This window comes from Cavia porcellus, unplaced genomic scaffold (genome assembly GCF_034190915.1).
Source record: "Cavia porcellus strain 051 isolate PalLab524CR breed Dunkin Hartley unplaced genomic scaffold, mCavPor4.1 scaffold_29, whole genome shotgun sequence".
In the NCBI taxonomy this organism is placed as follows: domain Eukaryota; kingdom Metazoa; phylum Chordata; class Mammalia; order Rodentia; family Caviidae; genus Cavia; species Cavia porcellus.
Genome location: NW_026947512.1, coordinates 27,414,288 through 27,433,146, shown reverse-complemented (window position 1 = coordinate 27,433,146; position 18,859 = coordinate 27,414,288). Strand labels below are relative to the sequence as shown.

Here is an 18,859-nt window from a genome sequence, read left to right as displayed (position 1 = left end):
TCTCTGTGTTTAGTCATCCAAGCATGAGAAGCTGCTACAACCACGGCTTGAGCAGGTTTGGTGTTTCCTAAAGGATGCTGGTCTTGCAGTTGTGTACCATTGCAAAATTTGTGAAGTCATGACAACTTCCATGGAGATTTCAAGGTAAAGCCCGAAAGGGCAGATAGTGGGTCAGATTCCTGGCAAGCAGCCCTGAGGCTGTGGAGACCTGAGGAAGTTAGATACGCCAGAGACATGCACTTCTTGCCAAAGGAAGATGCAGACAGCTAGCAGAGCCTGCCCAAGAGAAAAACCATGTGGGCTGCAGCCAGCAGCAGTACAGCAGGGGCTACCTAAGACCACTGATGCTCACAGCATGGCACTATTTGCCCCAGACAGCAGACAGGGATTCTTTGTACAGTGTTAACGAAAATATTCTTTTTGGGAAAAAAAAAAAAAACTCTGATCTTACAGTTTCAGCAGTACAAAAACATCCTCATGGTATCTTTTCACCCATTCTTTTCCCCAACCCACTTTCTAAACTTCTATGTTGTATATCTTGTTAATCTTAAAAATAAATATCAACTTATTGACACAGTTTCCAAAGCATGAATATGATGGCTTATGCATACCACCACTTCATGTCACATGAGTTTTCCATTTGTTCTGATCCAAGTTCTTAAGAAGTCCACATCCATAATACTACTAAGCATTGTTATATTCCTCCTCTGGAATGTTATTCCCATGTTTTTGTCCACTTAGCCTCTGTTCACTTTCCCGATAAAAGAATATGAGTTTTGTAGTAAGGTGTTTTCTAGGCCATTGGACTACAGCAAATATCCATCATCTGGTTGTATAATCTTCTAATTTTTCAATAATTGCTATACCTATAATCCTCTAGTTAAATCTTCAATGACTTGCTTAATTCCTTCCCTATCAGACTGGCAGTATCCTAAGACCATAAACTCTATTTTTACTGCAATCACAGTGTCTTGAAGAGTCTCAGCACTTACTAGGTACTCAATAAATCTCTGGGCCAGATGCACTCATTAATAAATAAGAACTGCAGGTGCCTGGAGAAGTTATCCTTTCCTGCTATTGATTTAATGCTGTATTTCAGGTGACAGGTCCAGGATTTTTTTGTTTCACCACCTACAGTACGCGTTATCATACAAGTGCAGCCTGCTAATTTTTAGAAAACAAAATCAGAAATGAAAAAAGAAAAGAAATTTTCCTACTAAAACAACCCAAAGAAACTTGGAAATAAATCACTCCTGGACTTTTACCATATAGATTTAAAAGCGATTTAATTTCTTGCCTAATCTACACTAAACATTATTTTCTATACTCATTTTTCAAATACTTTTGCTTCTCAAATTTTTCTCCATATTCCTTTGTTTCTCAGTAAGGTAAGAATAAATATAGATCCCACTACAGGCCAAACTATTATGGCTTGCATCTAGATGTCCCCTCCTCCCTTCAAATCCTCACGCACTCTTACATTGGGTTTTTCATGGGTGGCTGTATATAGGTTATGTGAATATAGATTAAGGGTATGGGACACATAAATTAATCCGCTGATTGTTTTAGCATAGTTCTGGAGACAGATAGTGGGTAGACCCATGCTGGGTGTGGGGGGCTCTAACCAACAGGCTCGTACCCGGAATGGGAAAAGGGAAAATGTAGGCTCTCTTACATCCTGCCTGCCACACCATGGGCTGTTTCTTCTCTGCCTCTGCTTTTCTTCCAAACCACTCTGCCTTGGAGCTAGCTGACTGCAGACTAAAACCTCTATAAATTATGACCTAAAGCAAACTTTTCTCCTTTAACTTTAGTTATCAAGTATTCCCCCCACCCCCTGCATTGAGAAGAGTACTTAGGACATCAAACACTCCCAAAGCAGTGCTTTTGATGGCTTGATCTGACGTGATCATTCTGAAGTAGCTGTTTTTAAATCAAGATGCATTTTGCTGTGCCTATTTAGATTTAGTTTACATGATAACATCTGTTTTTGCAAAGGAGAAATATTTTCTAAACACAATAAATAGTTTCTTAGATAAACTTTTGCCAAAAAATTTAAATTCAAAAACAAGAACTTTCCACTTGGAAATCAGATATTCATTTTCTAGTAGATCGTTGTGCTAGGAAGACTTACTTCATTGTTTCTTCTTAGATGTATAAATGAAAGTCCTTAGGCACAAGAGAGAGACATTTATAACAGAATTCAACTAGACAAAGACCTCTCTTTATGGCCTCCCATGTGACATTCATAAACTATCTCTCCCCAGAAATGGTTAGAATTCCAGAGTTTTTTCTGAAAAAAGGAATGGACATGCTCTGGTCCTCTAGTGATCTGGACCCTCTAGGATAGAAGTTGTCCCACAGAAAGTCTTATGCGCTAACAAAATATTAAGGTACTGAAAAAGAAAACTTGGTGTGACAATGGGAACAAATCAAGGTATGTGATGCATAAAAAACCTAGAATCTAGCTTGTTCTTATGAAGGAGTTCATTCTTGTATAAATTGTGATTGGTGGGAGGCTATGGTGGCCTCACAAACTCAGCACATACTGCGAGATCCTTCATGAAATATCGGAAGTTTTGAGAGTTATATTAAAGACTTCAGGTGAAAAATGCAGCTCTGCCTAAATTCTCAAAAAAAAAATGGTATCAGTCCTTCAAAATTCATACAGGAACTGAACCAGCAAACACGTAACTGTTACAGTGATTGAGGAGGGGGCGAATATGCCACCCCAATATTTGTCACTTTAAGGAGTATTTTGAGATCGAAGCATTTGGGAAAAAGTAGGCACAAGAAATGCTCTCTATTCTTCACTTAGTCTAAAACCAGGACATAATTTACAAATATACTCTTTTTACCATGAGAGACTACACTTAAATACCAAAGGTAGTGAGTCTTTTCAACCCAAGGACTGCATCAGAAGGGTTTACAAAACAAACTTAATCTATCATTGGTTTCTTTTATATTTGTCTTTCTCCAATTTGCCAACACTAGAGACACAGTGTATTTTGCTCTGTTTTGTCCTTCTCTAAAGCTGTGTTTTCTTTGTTGAAGATGCTCAGTAAGTCAGTCCTACACTGCCTCCTTGTGATACTCTATTCCAAGTGTCAATGGATATTAAATGAGCAACATACATATTAATACACTTTCTTTCTTTCTTTCTCTTGTTAATCTGTCTTTTTAATCTTGTCAAATTATTTTGTCCATCTGGTATATTGGCCTTAACTAATGGATTTTAAAGGGTACAGGGAGATTAATTTTCTTCCCCGAATGAAGACAAATTAAATTGGAAAATTCAGTTTTCATTTACAAAACACTGTTAAAATTACAGATAGGAAAGAATTATACTCATGCTTTCAACTTTCCTTTGTCCTCAGAGTTCTGTCTTCAACAAATACACAGTACAGATAAAGTAATAAGATTGTCCAGTTCGGAGCCCCTTTGGACTCAGTAACCCGTATGAGTCCTTGGATAATCTACATAGAGTTTAACAAGTGAAGTCGTATGTCTCAGTGAACCAGGAAGTTAAGAATTCAATTTGCCAATTTAACTTTCTGGGTAAGAAATGTAACCTTATTCTAACCTGGCAAGGCAGGCCTATGAGTTACATAAGTTAATTGTGAATCAGAGCATTTGTATTGTCATACTATACTTGAGTTGCACCCCATTAGTGTCTCCTGGGATGTAACATAACCATATAGATTGAATTCGTTTTTAGTAAGCATATTACTTAGTAGTTTTGAAATCTTAATATTTAAAGTCAAAATGCCCCACATCAAAACAGAACAGCAAAGTAATCAATTCAAATTGGTTTGGGCCAGAATAGCTCTACAGCCTTTTATAAACCCTAAAATGAAATGCAGTCACATTTGCATAAGGTAACAACATGCAGTAATGTTTATCTCCCTAATACAGGTGTCAAGTAAATTAGAAATTGTAATACTTCCCCTTTGAAATAAACAATCAAACTAAAAAAAAAATTGTATCTATCATCTTGCCTTAATAATAATTTGACTTATAAAGTAGCCATAAAATCAGCTTGTAAATCCTTTTTAGACTACTACATTTTAGGATGTATTCTTTTAACAACCGTGGCTTCTCATTATCACTTGCATGTGGTATGTTAGGCACTGCTCTGAATACATTCAGAATTCAGTTCATTTTGTTACATCAACTGCTTTACCTGGCAATATGATGGATTAATATGGACACATTCAGATTACTTAGATTTTAAAAAGTAAGACTTTAAGCTACGGAATCCTTCTAGTTTTATTTGTAACCTTTATTGATGCCAAATGATATCTAAGGATATCTAATTAATTTAACATACTTCAGAATAAACATTAAGGTGGGTGTTGTTTAAATCAAACTCCAGGTTTAGCATTCTATTTCACCAGCAGTTTGGCTCACTTTGGATTTAATTAGAAAGTTCACACAAAACAGTTTCTGTCATCTACAGTTCTAGTGCTATCACAGGTCTTACCAATTAACAGTCTCCGTTGAGGAGATTAGTGATGTCTGTCAAGATATGAGAACTGCTTAGTATTTCAGAGCAACTGTTCATTCATGCATGATTAATATATAAGAAGTCAGTTCCAGAGGAGTTGGGGACTGAGATTTTATTCCTAAGTATTTAGAAATTCAGCCACTGTGACTGCATTTCCAGTTGTCTGATGCTTACTGAAAAAGAAAACTGAATCCTGTTTCTAGAATGTTGTCATCTGCCTCTAGAGAATTTTATGCAGGTGCTAAACAAACAATCTAAAAGTACAAAAAACTGAGAGTAGAAGGAAGAGAGAAAAGTAAAAGCTGAGATTAGTTTTAGCTGATAGTAAATAATCAGTAGTTTTCCACTGAGTTTTTCAGCACAGAATTGCTTATAATTATTAAAACTGAAATTTAACAAGTGTAAGGAGAAGTACAATGTTCTCAGTTATTTATGGACAGTGAGCAAGATTGATGGGTGGTAGCTTCCAGGGTGATCAAGTAATTGTTAAGAGTTGGTGATATTAGAAACTAAGTTGTAATGCCTAGAAAATTGAATGCTAGATATTGGAATGTTGAAGGTAAAATTATTACTAGTTCCAAGTCAAATTCAGGACCAGAAGAATGGATGGCTAAAGTAAAATATTGAAAGGAACACTGTTGACATTAAGAATTGCAGTAGAATTGGCAAGTCTCAGTAAATTAGGAAGTAAAATCTTTTGAGTACAAAACCTGTACCTTCACCTATAAAATAATTCTCAAGTCTTACCTGATTGGGCACTTATTGATATGAGTGACATTTGTTATATCACATGATTATATACGTTTTATTTTTTATTACATAAGACAAGCCAAGTTTTGCAAATATAGATTAGCAGTTTATCAGAATGTTTCACAGGACTCACAGGGTTTCTTCCTAAAAATACTGTCAAGTATTTTGTGCAAGAATGGCAATGTCTTTATAGGACACAGGAAAGGAATTAACAGAATCACTCTGTAACTCAGGTATCAGGTTTTTTGTTAAATTCTGCTGGAATATGTGTCTATAGTGGTGTATATATATTATATATTCAGTCTAGATGTCATAAAAATTGAATAACTTCTAAAGGATCCTGCTTCTGAAGATAATAGCATAAATATTCCAAGTTGCTTGTTCACTCATTACTCTCTCAATGTGGGGTAGTCACATCTTCAGCTAGGCACTCAGACTAGGGCAGCATTTGCAGTCAGCTGGCACATGCATACCTGCCCTTAATTATTTTCATCGAGTAGTTTAAATTATTTCTTAGAGCCTTTATTCCTCTCAGTAACTTGGGGAGTTATTATTATCCTGGAATCAAGGTAATACATTCAGAGAACGGAAAAAATCAAATCAATAGAAATTTCACCATAATAGAAATAAACTCAGTAAGTTGAAAACAAAACAGCATTAAAAAAAAAAAAAACAGAATACTCTCCTTTTAAAACTAATAATTAGCTTTTGCAAGGCATGGAATCCAACAGTGATTTTTCTTTACTCACTAGGCTACAACTCTCATCCCTGAATTAATTCTCTACTCTATAATTACCTTTTTTTATTCTCTAGAGAAAAAGTTGCTTACCTATCTATCATATTTAAACATGTCATATATTTCCTTTCAATGTCCTTTCAGTAAAGCACAGTAACTAGTCAGCTCTGTTCTAAGACAGCATTCACATTATAATAACTTCAGGCCATACCTGTCTTCTGGCTGCAAATTCAGAACAGATTTTCCAGTTTTGGGACAGATTCTTTACATCATACTCCACATTTTCACCCTGAGAATCAATTCTATTTTTTATATTTATTTATTCGTACCAGAGATCAAATTCATGACCTTGTGCTTGCCAGGCAGGAGCCTGTGCCACTGAGTTAAATCCCAACCCCTTTTGTTTGTTTTTCGGACAAGATCTCACCATGCAGTTCAGGCTGGCTTTGACTCCTACGTATCCTAGACTGGCACTGAACCCATGGCAATCCTTCTGCCTCAGCCTCCTGAGTGCTATGGTTACAGTCTTGTGTGGGTGTTATGCCCACCCAAAAGATCAACTTCAGACTATCTCTTAATTTTGAAATTAAACTATAACGCAAGATAGTTTTCCTTAATATGAGCATTGCTACTATATGAAGACATGAAGGCAGAATGATAACGGATATTGTTAGCCCTGTAATACTTACTTTCATAATTTGGTAACTTAGATATTTCTTATTAGTTATTACAAATACACTCATATAACTGAAACAAAGTGACCTGATATTTAAAGTTTAAATCGTTCTAAGAAGAATCATTTCAAGTGACATTGATGTCACAATTTATAAATGATTTTGCTTTTGCTTAGAGCAAATACCTGTTTAGAACTGTTCACACTTGGCCAATGATAACATAAAGGAGAAATACCTTTGAGTTGGTTTAATGAAACTAATTGATGAGTTAATAAAACTCAAAAATAGTAGGAATAAGGAACTTGCTTCTAAGTTAGATAAATTAACTGGTCACCGCTTTGCAACCTTTTGACCCTAGCCAATTGCAATCTTGAGTTGCTCACAGGCATGAAGCCAAAATCAATACATGGATAACTTGTCCTAAAACATGACTGCTGCTGCTGTGCACAGTATTTTTTAAATTTGGTATTACGTTTTCTAATTCTATTTTAAGAATTACTGCTTTTCTGTTAAACATTTCACTTTACACAGTGCCAGTCACATGAATATGTGTTTTGTGATCAAATGTTTTATGACTGAATGAATGAAACAAAGAATATAAAGTCAGTGTAAACATCATAAGTTCATCCTTCACTCAAAAGTCATCCTCAAGTATTTCACGCAGGTAGCAGGAAAGCACTGAGAGGGTTGGTTACAGACACGTACCTGAAAAGAGTCTGCACATTGACGATGGTTTTGGCATCTGCCATGTAGTCCTCCTCGGCACTCATGGTGCTCTCTTTGTCCACCACCACCATGTTGGCAGCAAACGTCACTCCACACCTGAGCAAATCATCTAGGCTTTGATAAAAATCAAAGAGAAAAGTAGACTTTGAATAAACCACCATGTTAGAATTATCACTCTAGTGTCTTGTTGCTGTACTTACATAAATTGTCTTTATATGTATATGATTAGTGTGTGCATAAGTAGATACTAATGGGAATTATGATATAGTGTTATCTACCGATATAAAATATTTATTTAGGAAACTTTAGATTTCATTAGCTATCTGCTTCAGTTAAGAGTTAACTTATAATACTTATTAATTATGTATATGATGCTTGGAAAGACCCATTTTGCAATAAAAAGGGTACAGTGTGTTACAGTTGTGCTTTAAAGTTAATATACTACATCAAACACATAAGTTTACTTTTTTATTTCTATGGTGCATTTGGTAAGACTGTAGAAGGCTACTCTTACTTTACATTGGCAAAGCCTAGTGAAGAAATATAAAATTGAGATGTTTATTTTTAAATCTTTATTATTTCCTCCATGTTACTTATTTTTGTGTTTATTTAATATAGGATCTCAATAAATTGCCCAGGCTGGACTTGAAGTCTCCATCTTTCTGCCTTGGCATCCTGAGTAGCTGAGCTTATAGACACACACCAGTGTGTTCACTTTATTATTTCCTCATATAAGAGCTATGGCTAGAGATTATTTTTACAGAACTGTGGATCTGGAAATTGCAAAAATGTCTGCTGTGTTTATGCCTTTCAGTTACCCAGCCCAAGTGTTTAAATAAGTGATTGAATAAACTGATTTTTTTTCTGTCTGCGGTGATTACCAAATTAAAAGACAAATACATGTGATCTATGATAGTCTTCTCCCCTAACTCTGATACAACACCTTGCTTAACCCATTACCAGTGAAGGGGGGACAAATATGTTTACCCTTAAAGCTGAAACAGGAAAACTGTTTTTCCTAACTGATTTTGCTTTATTCAACTGGAAAAAATAGAACTAAATAGTTAAAGGAGATTAAACTTAGAGGAAAGAATGTTGTACAGAGTTAATTGAGGAATGATAAGAAGCCATAGATTAACTTACCTCACATCTTTCTATGTAAAATAGGAAGAATGAAATATAAGTAACAATAGTCTTTCTTAGATTCTTAAAGAGTCAGGTGCCTGAGGATCTTTTCCAAGTTAACTGGTAGAAATTAGCTATGTTACTCTAAAGGAGATTATTTTCCTTTTATAGCAAGGTGGGAGACAGGATTTCTTACTCTGTTATTAGGTGAGAGAGTATTACCAAAGCTCTGAGTCCAAGATCCCCAGGAGTAGTCCAGAAAAAATATTTCACTTGAATCAGGAGCAGTGTTCTGTGGCAGAGATTTTATGGCTAAAACTGTGGAAACAGAATGTTATTCCAAATAAATTTCCTATGGTATGAGGGGCCAGGACCATAACACCCAATCAATTTGATAGTCTTCAAGCTTAAATGCTAGGGATACTTGGGTCTTCCTTGTATTTAGGAACGTTATGTTACTTGTTCTGACATCCATTTTAAAAGGAGTTATCCAGGGGCTTGGAATGTAGCTCAGTGGTGGAGCACTTGCCTAGCATGGGCAAGGCCTGAGCTCGAATACGCCTCCAAAAGACTACTATGTGTCCCCTTACAGAGCATAAATATGATAACTAAGTCATTTGCTTTCAAACCACATGCTGTTTTGATTTACTTCTTATATTTCAACTTTCACAATCTTTCCCCCATTTATAAAAAAACAACTCACTTAGAATTGCTTAGAAAAATGGAACAGATAAAGTGCTAGAAGTTAAGCTTGGTTAGATGAAGATATATATATAGTTAGATGTTAAGATACAAAAGATGAAGGTTTAATCAAGTAATAAACTGAAGTTAATATTTGAAAAGATTTCGCTATAAAATAGCCGTGTTAATTGCTAAAAGCTACACATATCCATAGGTATGAATTTATTCCATCCTGAAAAACTTTGGTTGTTATATTTTACTCATAACACTGGAAATGGTAGTTATTATTATATGCTTAAATCCACAGACAATATATACAATTCCAATGATATTCCTGAAAAGTATAGAAGTTCATTTGTTCTTCATACTTCAGTTTTGATTTTGAATCAACACTTTTGATTTACTTAATATTTAATTTATTCACTTTCCTTTTTTAATTAGACTAACCATGTGTTTGTATATTTCATGTCTGTTTTTAACTTCTCTATTGTTTCTCCAATATGCTGCTTTACACAGTGCAGCCACCAGGTGGCAGCCAAGGAGAGTTAATGCGAATGACAAGAAAAAAAATGTTACAAATACAGTAATTGAACTGACAGTGAGTGCCTCCCTTCTCATCCTTTTTAACCACCCCCCCCCCAAGGCTAGAATGTAAAATTTAAGAGTGTGAAGGTGCATCCTTAACTATGTTTTGATTGATTTAAAGAAGAATTTGAAATAAGAAAAGTTTCAAACATTTGCAAAACAGAATGATACAGTTAACTATAGAACCATGTTCCACCACCTGACTTCAGTAATTCTCAGTTGTAATCAATCTTGCTTCATGTTTCTTCCTAGAAAATTAATGCTTTCTTTTTATTTAACACTACTATTTTCACTAGGAAAGTTTCACTTCAGTTTATATCAAAAAAAAAGACAGAATATCAATTCTTTTTCTCTTTTAATGTTTTTCTCATGAAATTTTAATTGCATACTAACATTTCAGAGTTACATTACCAGTTGTAAAATATATGCAAGATTTAAATGGTAAATTTAGCAATCTTCATTTTAGCTATTTAGGTAGTATTTTAACTAATGGTGTCAATTATGTTAATGTGGAACGGAGACTAAACATATTTTAATCTGGTTGACCTTTAATATGTCCATATAGTTAATAAACACATTTAAAGCCTACAGATTTATTCAACATTTACAGGCAAAAGTATTAGCAGTAAACTTCTCAATTTTAGTTATTAGCATTTTAAAACTGGAAAATAATGCCTATGATTCAGATACCTTAGTTCTTTTACTTTATATTAAATAACATTATCATGATACATATGTAAGAATATGCTTTTATTGATTTTACTAATTGATTTTATTAATGAATGACACATGATATTTTGATTAACAATATTTTAAACATTTGGGTCTCTGATACGTGACTGGGAGAAGTTGTTAAGATGCTCCTGTGTAGCGTGCTGGGGATGTGGCAGTGGTAGTGCTCTTGATTTGCCTGTACAAGGACCTGGGTTTGAACCCCTGCACCAAAAAAAAGATGTTCCTATTTTTAAAATCTAGGCTAAAATTAGCATTTCTAAAGTACTTTGGAAGTTTCCACACATGTGGTGTTAATGATATCAATGCATTTTTCAGGCCACTATTAGGATAACAATATGGTCGTTAAGAAGACACAGAATTGAAATAGGTTTGAAAACTGAGGACAACTGACAAGATTGACATGCAACACAATTAGCTGTAATTCAACAATACATTACTGCTTAGAAAGTGTAATATAAGCTATATAAGCTTTGCATGCATACAATATTATATTTTTAAAATGGACACAAAACAACACTTGTCATGCAGCAACACGTCACGGCACGTGACAAACCACAGGATGCTACACTACTTATGTGTCAAAAATTTTGCCACCTACTTGTCAATAGAGCCCACCATGTAGTAAACCATTGGAAACCAACAGATTGCATCCAGAAAATGCATATCTGGCCTAAGCAGCAGATGGATTACAAAATGAAACACAGTGTCACAACAGTGGCAGCACTTCTAGGGAAAGGAAGCAATTGACTTAGTTTGCATTTCCAAAACTAAATATTACTGACAAGATTAATACTAAGTGCTTTTTCCTTAACATTAGTCAGAAAATATTGTTTGCATTTGTTCTGGATTGCACAATAGAATTATAAATGAATTTCACCTTTATAAATCAGAAACATTATGGCATAATTCTACAAACTGCTAAACTAACATTCTTAATTATGGCTAAAATCTTATCAGTGAATTTTAAAGTTTTTCACATAGAGGCTTTGAACATAAAGAAAAAAATGACTTTCCAAAGGTATAGGGTGCAAATGCTTATTAAACTATTATGCATTCCTATTAAGCATAATTTTTCTCTGGAATGTATATAACCATAATATGCTCAACTATAGTTAACATGGCAAGTAACTAGACTCTATGCTCATGCAAATATGTACTACACAAAAGTTACAATGAAAATATTTCATTTTTTAGTTTATTAACATACTCAATACACATTGTATATGATTCTTTATATGCTTATTTGAGGAAAGAGCCACTAAATGAAAAACTGAAAAATAGTATACTATTTTTACTTTAGAATACATCTATTCATTCTTTTATTTGCTTAGCATACATACATCTGTAAATTTTACTTTCTGTAATAAACACAATCAGAGAGTGACATTTTTAAGAGAATACAATGTTAGCTTTTTAGATATACAGAGAATAGTGAACAAATGTACAAAAGCAGCAAAATGAATGTTTCAATCTGAAAATCAGCACAGCACTCAGGAGGCAGGGAAGAGTTCAGAGAAGTGCTACTTCATTTGGAAAAAATGTGTAAGAGTTTGCTGGTATAGAAGAGGAAGGAAATTTTCAATCAGGAAATTAAAGCACCTGTAATTATCAGTTGCTTAGACTCAGCTAGAAGAACTCTTTTTCCTCTTTGTCTTAATTTTCCCTTTGGACTGTCTTTCTGTGTCTAATGAAAAAGGAAACTTCAGTACAGCAAAGCATAAGAAACCTTCTGATGACTATAACTGTTATAATTTTGATTAAGCACTCCAAACATTATATTTATTTAATCATTTAATTGACCCAATATTGTTACAGATTCTAAGTGTACCATGATTCATCTAAAGGGTCTTCAATAATTTAGTTTGTAAATTAGTTTCATTTTTTGCCCAGTTTTTGTTGCCATTTCTACTATAATGTTATTAAGTATAACACTAGAAGGAACAAATTTGAATAATTTGTTGTACTAGATATAATTTCTCCAAAACGTTCTCAGAATGTACATTAAGTATATACATATATATTGTCATATGTAATATATATTATATATATTACAATTTATAACTTCTTAAAGTTTCTGATGTACATGTATGGTTTTCAACAAACTGTACACATTGGGAGTAACAATCTGATAGCAACTTAGGTAGAGATTCTTACGAAATTTTTTCTAGGAATGTCCTTTTGAAAAATAGGAGAGCAATTCTAATTGCTAATTCCACACGGTTCACAACTGCAGAAGCACACATAGGGCTTCAAGTACCAGAAGCATTGAGCCACAGTCAGATTTTGTGGTAATTTGAAAAATCCATTTACCTATGTCTTTGGGGGTTACTAGTATTATTTTATGTTTTCCTAACTTTTTATATAGTTCCAGTCAGATAAAATATTTCAAGTGCCAATAGCTCATGTATCAGAGTTGGGTCCATTTCTTCATTAGTAATTGATAATCTCTTTCCTGATAGGTAGAGATCATTTCAATTCTTCTATATAGTCTTCTTTGACCCTCTGTTCAACAGATGTACCTTTCTTCTAAAACCTTGAAACCACATTTAACAATATTGAGTTATTCAGTTCAACAAGAACATTGAAAAATTTCCTTGTAATAAGTATCGAGACAAAGCTTGTCTCTATGCTATGTCAATCTTTCTGTTAGAGTTAAAGTTGAGAATAAAGCCTTTGGATTTTGTTGATTTAATCAGTGGAAATTATGAAAACTAATTGATCATCAGAACGATTGCCTTGATTTGTGAAACTCACATATTTTAGTTACACATAAATCACACATAATGCTGCCAAACCAGTATATTTAAAGTTGGCAAGGAATCTTAAAATTCTTACAACTTGCTTTGAAATTGTAGTAGCATGATTCATTGTTGCATGTTGGAGTTACATTATAAACCCTCTTTAGCCCTGGTAAATATATAATCCCCATCAAAGTTATTTATTGTAAAAAGAGTACTGTCATATTGTTTGCTAAAACAAACAGATATGGTATATTTAATACTGCTGTTGAGAAAAATCATTTAGAAGACAACCTGAAACATAAAGAAAAATTAATTTTCATTTGCATGTTTGTGCCAAAACATTTTAAAACATTGGCATCAGTGTTTATGACACCAATCTGCTTAGTAATTGAATAGCATAATTATAGGCCCTTAACAGATCAATCTTTTCACTCTTTGGAAGACACTTAATTAGCAAACACTGACTTTCTTTAAGAAACATTATTATTGAGAAACACTAAACAAATAAGTGCAATGTTCATAAAAATAGATGTCCTTTTCTCATACTGTACCCTAAAATACAGATGAAAAATTGAGTGTAGAAAAAGGAAATCATTAGTGCAATAAAATAGAATACATAAAATTTTTAAAAATCTGACTTCTAAATAGAGAAGTCCTATTTAGAATTTGCATTAAGAAAAGTTGTAAAAATTTTATTTACAAATTTAACTATAAAGCTTATCATAAAATTCTTACATGTAAGCAATAAGTGTCAAAATTATTTATTAAAAATACGGAGCTCATCCTTATTCATTAAAAAATTATTGTTATTTTTTATGATTTTTTAATTAAGGGGAAAAATCAAAAAAATTAGCAGGATATATTATAGTAACTTATTTGATTTCCTATGAACTTGATTTGAAGTCCTGTAATACTCCCATTATCTTGTTTTGACTGATTAGACTCTGTTCCATTCTGTATGATAGTATCAATTATGAAAGTATAGGCAACTACTTTGAAGGCAGTAAGATTCATTAAGATGCCCATTCTGGTTTGACTATTATCTTTTTGGAAGTCCTGTAGTGTTTACAAGGTTTAGGTTTTATTGGTCTTGTTCTCTACTGTTTTGTTCAACTTTATAATACCTAATGAGATAGACAATTCTTCTTAAGGAAGTCCAAGAGGCATTATGGTAACCATTGTCAATAACCTTGTACTCTGTTTTACATCATGTACTATGTCTATCCTTGGTTTTGACCGACAGCTTTGTTTTGCCATATTTGACTTTATTCTCTTCCAAAAAAAATTAATAAGAACTAAGGAGTAATAAAACCCAAAATGTGTTGTAAAAAAGAGGAAAAAAAGGTGCTCTAAAGTACACAACTGCAAGTGTGTTTAGGGATGTTAAATAGATGCCCATATTAATGTTTTTGGTTGGATCATTGAACACAACTGTTTGCAATCTCCTGTTTGAATGTCCACTTTGTATGCTTTGATACTGTGACTTGAGCAACTGTCTCTAGGATGGTAATTGTAATCTATTAACTGGTGATTTCTTACTGTTTTTTTTTTTTTTCTGTAGTTCTGTATTAATTGTACCCTTATACTGCTTTATTTTGTTTTGTTTTTTGTTTTTCCTTTTAAATAAAATTTTAAAAAAATAAAAATACGGAGCTCAAAATATATAAAGAATCACTTCAAATCAGTAACAGAAAGATAAATACAGCAAGAAAAAAGATCTAGGGCAAAATAACTTTTCTGAGCAAAATAAAGCAGGCTGAAATTAGGTAGTAATAAAAAACAATTTAACATAAATAAAAAGTAATTGATCTTAATAAATAGAAAAATGAGCATATTAATTATAGTTCTAACTAACTTTATTAAGAAAAATGACTAGTCTAAAATCTGATTCTCATAAAATCTTCAGAAATTGCCATTATACCCAAATACTAAATTGCTAGTGATTGCTAAGAAATGAAAAGGTTTGTAATTCTTCACTCTTTACAAAATTCAAAACCATTATTTCTTTCCAATGAATTATAAACCATAAGAAACTTAATTTTGTTACTTCTAATTCAAGAAATGAGTGTCTTTATATTAGCATTTCGTAATTCTACTTTTGCATAGTTTATTTATCCATAAAATATTGAAGTTTAATTGCAACTACTCAAACTTCATTTTTTCAACTAACTGGGTCCTTACCAAAATGAACCAAGCATCCTGAATAGTGACAGTGTTCTTTTATTTGTTCATGCTTTTGTTTCGTTTTGTTGATGACAGAAGGCAAGCTTCCTGTCTGCCTCTCCGGTGTCAGTTTTTGCTGATGCTCTATGTGTATTACCTCACAGGACTTCACAAGAACCTGCCAAGTGTCCTAATCCATTTCCAAATTAAAATTGAGGCTTACATTCAAGAACATTTAATAAGTTTAAAAGGGTAAGCTTAGCCCTCTATCTCAAATCTTTCTGAGCTCAACGTTAGAATTTTTCTAATAAGACACTAATTTATTAAATATATTTATCATTATTTTTAAAAATAAATTGAAGTTTTCTTGGTATTATATGTGAAAGACTAATAAATGGGTAGTTTAAAGAAATTTTTGGTAAAAACAGAGTGAAGCCTGGATCTTTCACTTCACCTTTGTGTAGTTTTGGGTTATGTATTCTAGCTTTTGATTTGCTTTTCTGGTGTTATAAGATGACTAGATGACCTTTATTATAGGGTTGTATCAAAATATCTGGTATTAATATGGCATAACAGAAAAAAAGAACAGAGAGCCAGCTTATGAGAATTGACACTAGCTCTAATGAACTGTTGAAAATCAGACTTGCTCTAATAAACTAAGTGAAAGATGTTTTTTGATGACACTTCTATTTAATTTCCATTGTGTTGTAGAATTCTATTAGAAAATATTGGGAACACTTATTTCATCATATTGTGTGCATTACAAATTTTACTCACATTTTAAAATTCCATGCTTATGATCTGTTGTTCTAAAAATTTGTTATAGTGAATTAATTGATCTTTTGACTAAATTTCCTAAATAGTCATGCACCAATTTTATTTTAAGGATTGTCATGTCAATTATAATTCAGAGTAACATTCTGAAAACTAAGTAATAATTTAGAATTGTATACAACCGCCACTGTAAAGTTTGTAGAGCATGAAAGTATTTTTAAAGAAGAAATATCAGTGTTTCAGGTAACATTGTAACATCAATTGCAAAATACTACCAATTCCAGAGGAATATGCATCTCTTTAAAAATAAAAAAAAAAGATTGCATAAAACATCTGGGAACATTATTTATTAGTGTTTAGTTTTTGTTTCCTTATTCTTGACCAAAAAAGTTAGCAGAGAAAAGCAAATTAAAATGTTAGCACTTTTAGGAAATATACAGAAAGCTATTAGATCTTACAGCAAAGATTTTTCAACCTAACAAATATATCAAAATAATTGTGACAGATAAAAATATAATAATACATTGTAATAAAATCAAACTTTACAGTAATAATCAAATAGTATCTTTTGAACAGTTGGATTCTAAAGTGTAAATCATTAGGAAGAGTAATGTAATTTTTAATGCAAAAGGATTCTGATATTAAAAATATTCTTGCTTCCAAAAATAACTGATGATACATATATATATATATATATATATATATATATATATACACATATATTTATGATTTCTAAAATCAAAAACCTGTAAGAATGTATAGCCCTAAGAACAGAGTTAGGAGTTGCATAGAAGATTCTAAACCTAAAATTGACCTTGCGAAAGCTCATATAACTGCTTTGGTTAATTTTTACACCAACTGTAAAATAAAAAATGCTAGTGTATTTGAGTCACTCAGGCTTTAGTTTATGGAAATGTCTGAAAATATATATTTGGCACCTAATTAAAGGAAATTTCCAGATTATTCTGTAATGACTAAAGGAATTAAGCCTCTACAATCACATAACTTGATAATCCTAATAAACATTAGGATTGTAATGACTCATCATTTCAGAATCAGGCATTTTGTAATTTCCTTGTTCAAAACCAAAGAGGGATGGAGGTAGCTGCCTTATGTGAGGTGAACAGGGAAATGATTTCTTAGCTCCTACCGGCTTGAATCATGTGGTCAAAACAGGGAAATTAGTGTTTCTGAGATGACACTGCATAACAAGACTGGAGACTGAGAAAGAGGAGTCACTCTGTTTTATAATTTGGATCAAAAATGTCCTGCAAAATGCTCATGTCCTCAAAGATGGGACATCTATGTGATGATTATTTGAGCTCAATGTGCTGCGAGGAAGTAGGGCTGTGTGGTCCTATCTGGGAAAGCAGGTCACTGGAGCCGTGCTATACCATTCTAGGATTCTCTTCCCTGGATTCTGCTCTCCTGACAGCGGGAAGTGAGCAGCTTTGCTCCATCACGTCCTTCGGCCAAGATGCTTTCCCCCTAACCAGCCTACTGTGACCCTAAGTAAGCCTTTCCTTCAAGCTGCATGTGACAGGAATTTGTTCCACTCACACAGGTAACTAACACATTCTTGATTTCACAGAGATAACTCCACTCCCAAGTTTGAAAGGGTAGATTTTTTATGGGGGAGAGTTACAGATCAGGACAAGGATTTTCATCTTGAAATAAAGTAAAGAAGAAGAAAAGGCAGTCTTTGCTGACAATTCTACGAGAAGGATACTATAAACAGTTCCATGACTTTCTTCTCAAGCTTCTTTAGTTCTTCCAGAAACCTGGGACTTGAATTGAACCATTTGACCCAAGTCTTCTAAAATGAGGCTACTCTAAATTTGAAAATTCTGTCATGAGGGGAGTGGGCACATCATAAAGAGAATCAAAACTTGACAAATTTGAGTACACATAGTCAATTTAGCAGCTCTCTTGTGTAAGCCCACTCAACCCTCCACAGCTTTCTGCCAGAAAAGCTTCAGAATTAAGGATGTGATCAGAAGGCGTGGGAGGGCTTAGCAACCTGTCCATTGCTATAGTCAGTTATCTCACACTCAGTTTTCTCTCCCTAAGATTTGTTTAAATATGCTTGCCTTTGCCCTGACATTGGGTTCAAATTTCCTTTCGCCCAAGCCTACCCTCATTGTCGCTCTTTTCCTTAATACAAAAGAAAGTCACTCTAGCACCATACCTGCAAAATTTTCAGGTAAAAAGTCTACCAGTGTGCTCAATTTTTAGTGGTAGGGCTGTGAAGATGTCACTAAAAAAGAGACATCAAGTGAGTATTTTGATATTGGTATATTCAGAAAAACCAATACCATGAAGAATATTGTATCATAAAGTTATAATACCGGTTCTGAGAAACGTGTGGTAAATTTTAAAACAGTAACAAAACAACAGAATTTGGTGAATTTACTTTCTTCTGAAATTTACAACATGTTGGAATGTATGAAGAAAATGAAGGATTATAAAATATTAGCTTGATAAAGCCCCCTGCTATTAATTTTCAGTCACAGAAAGGGATAAATTAGGAGGAAAAATGTTTTTGACAATTACCTTCAGAGAGCTATATTAACGTTTGCAGAATTTATAAAGTACTTAAGTAATTTTATTTCACAATAATTAGTCAATTGATTAGCCTCAAAATCAATATATGTGATAAAAC

The 18,859-nt window shown here is 33.2% G+C and overlaps 1 protein-coding gene across 8 annotated transcripts in view; it reads right to left on the bottom strand.

Annotated features, from left to right (window-relative positions):
- Kcnt2 (potassium sodium-activated channel subfamily T member 2) overlaps nucleotides 1-18,859 on the bottom strand; it is a 335,807-nt gene that overhangs the window by 75,489 nt on the left and 241,459 nt on the right. For 5 of the 8 annotated variants that reach the window (XM_063239807.1, XM_063239809.1, XM_063239810.1 and 2 more), the window contains 2 exons: nucleotides 11,118-11,189; nucleotides 7,373-7,507 (listed from right to left, as the gene is read on the bottom strand). In XM_063239807.1, the coding sequence (XP_063095877.1) occupies nucleotides 7,373-7,507; nucleotides 11,118-11,189 (207 nt within the window). The remainder of the gene's footprint in view (nucleotides 1-7,372; nucleotides 7,508-11,117; nucleotides 11,190-18,859) is intronic. The other 3 variants (XM_063239808.1, XM_063239814.1, XM_063239811.1) reach the window with 1 other exon arrangement.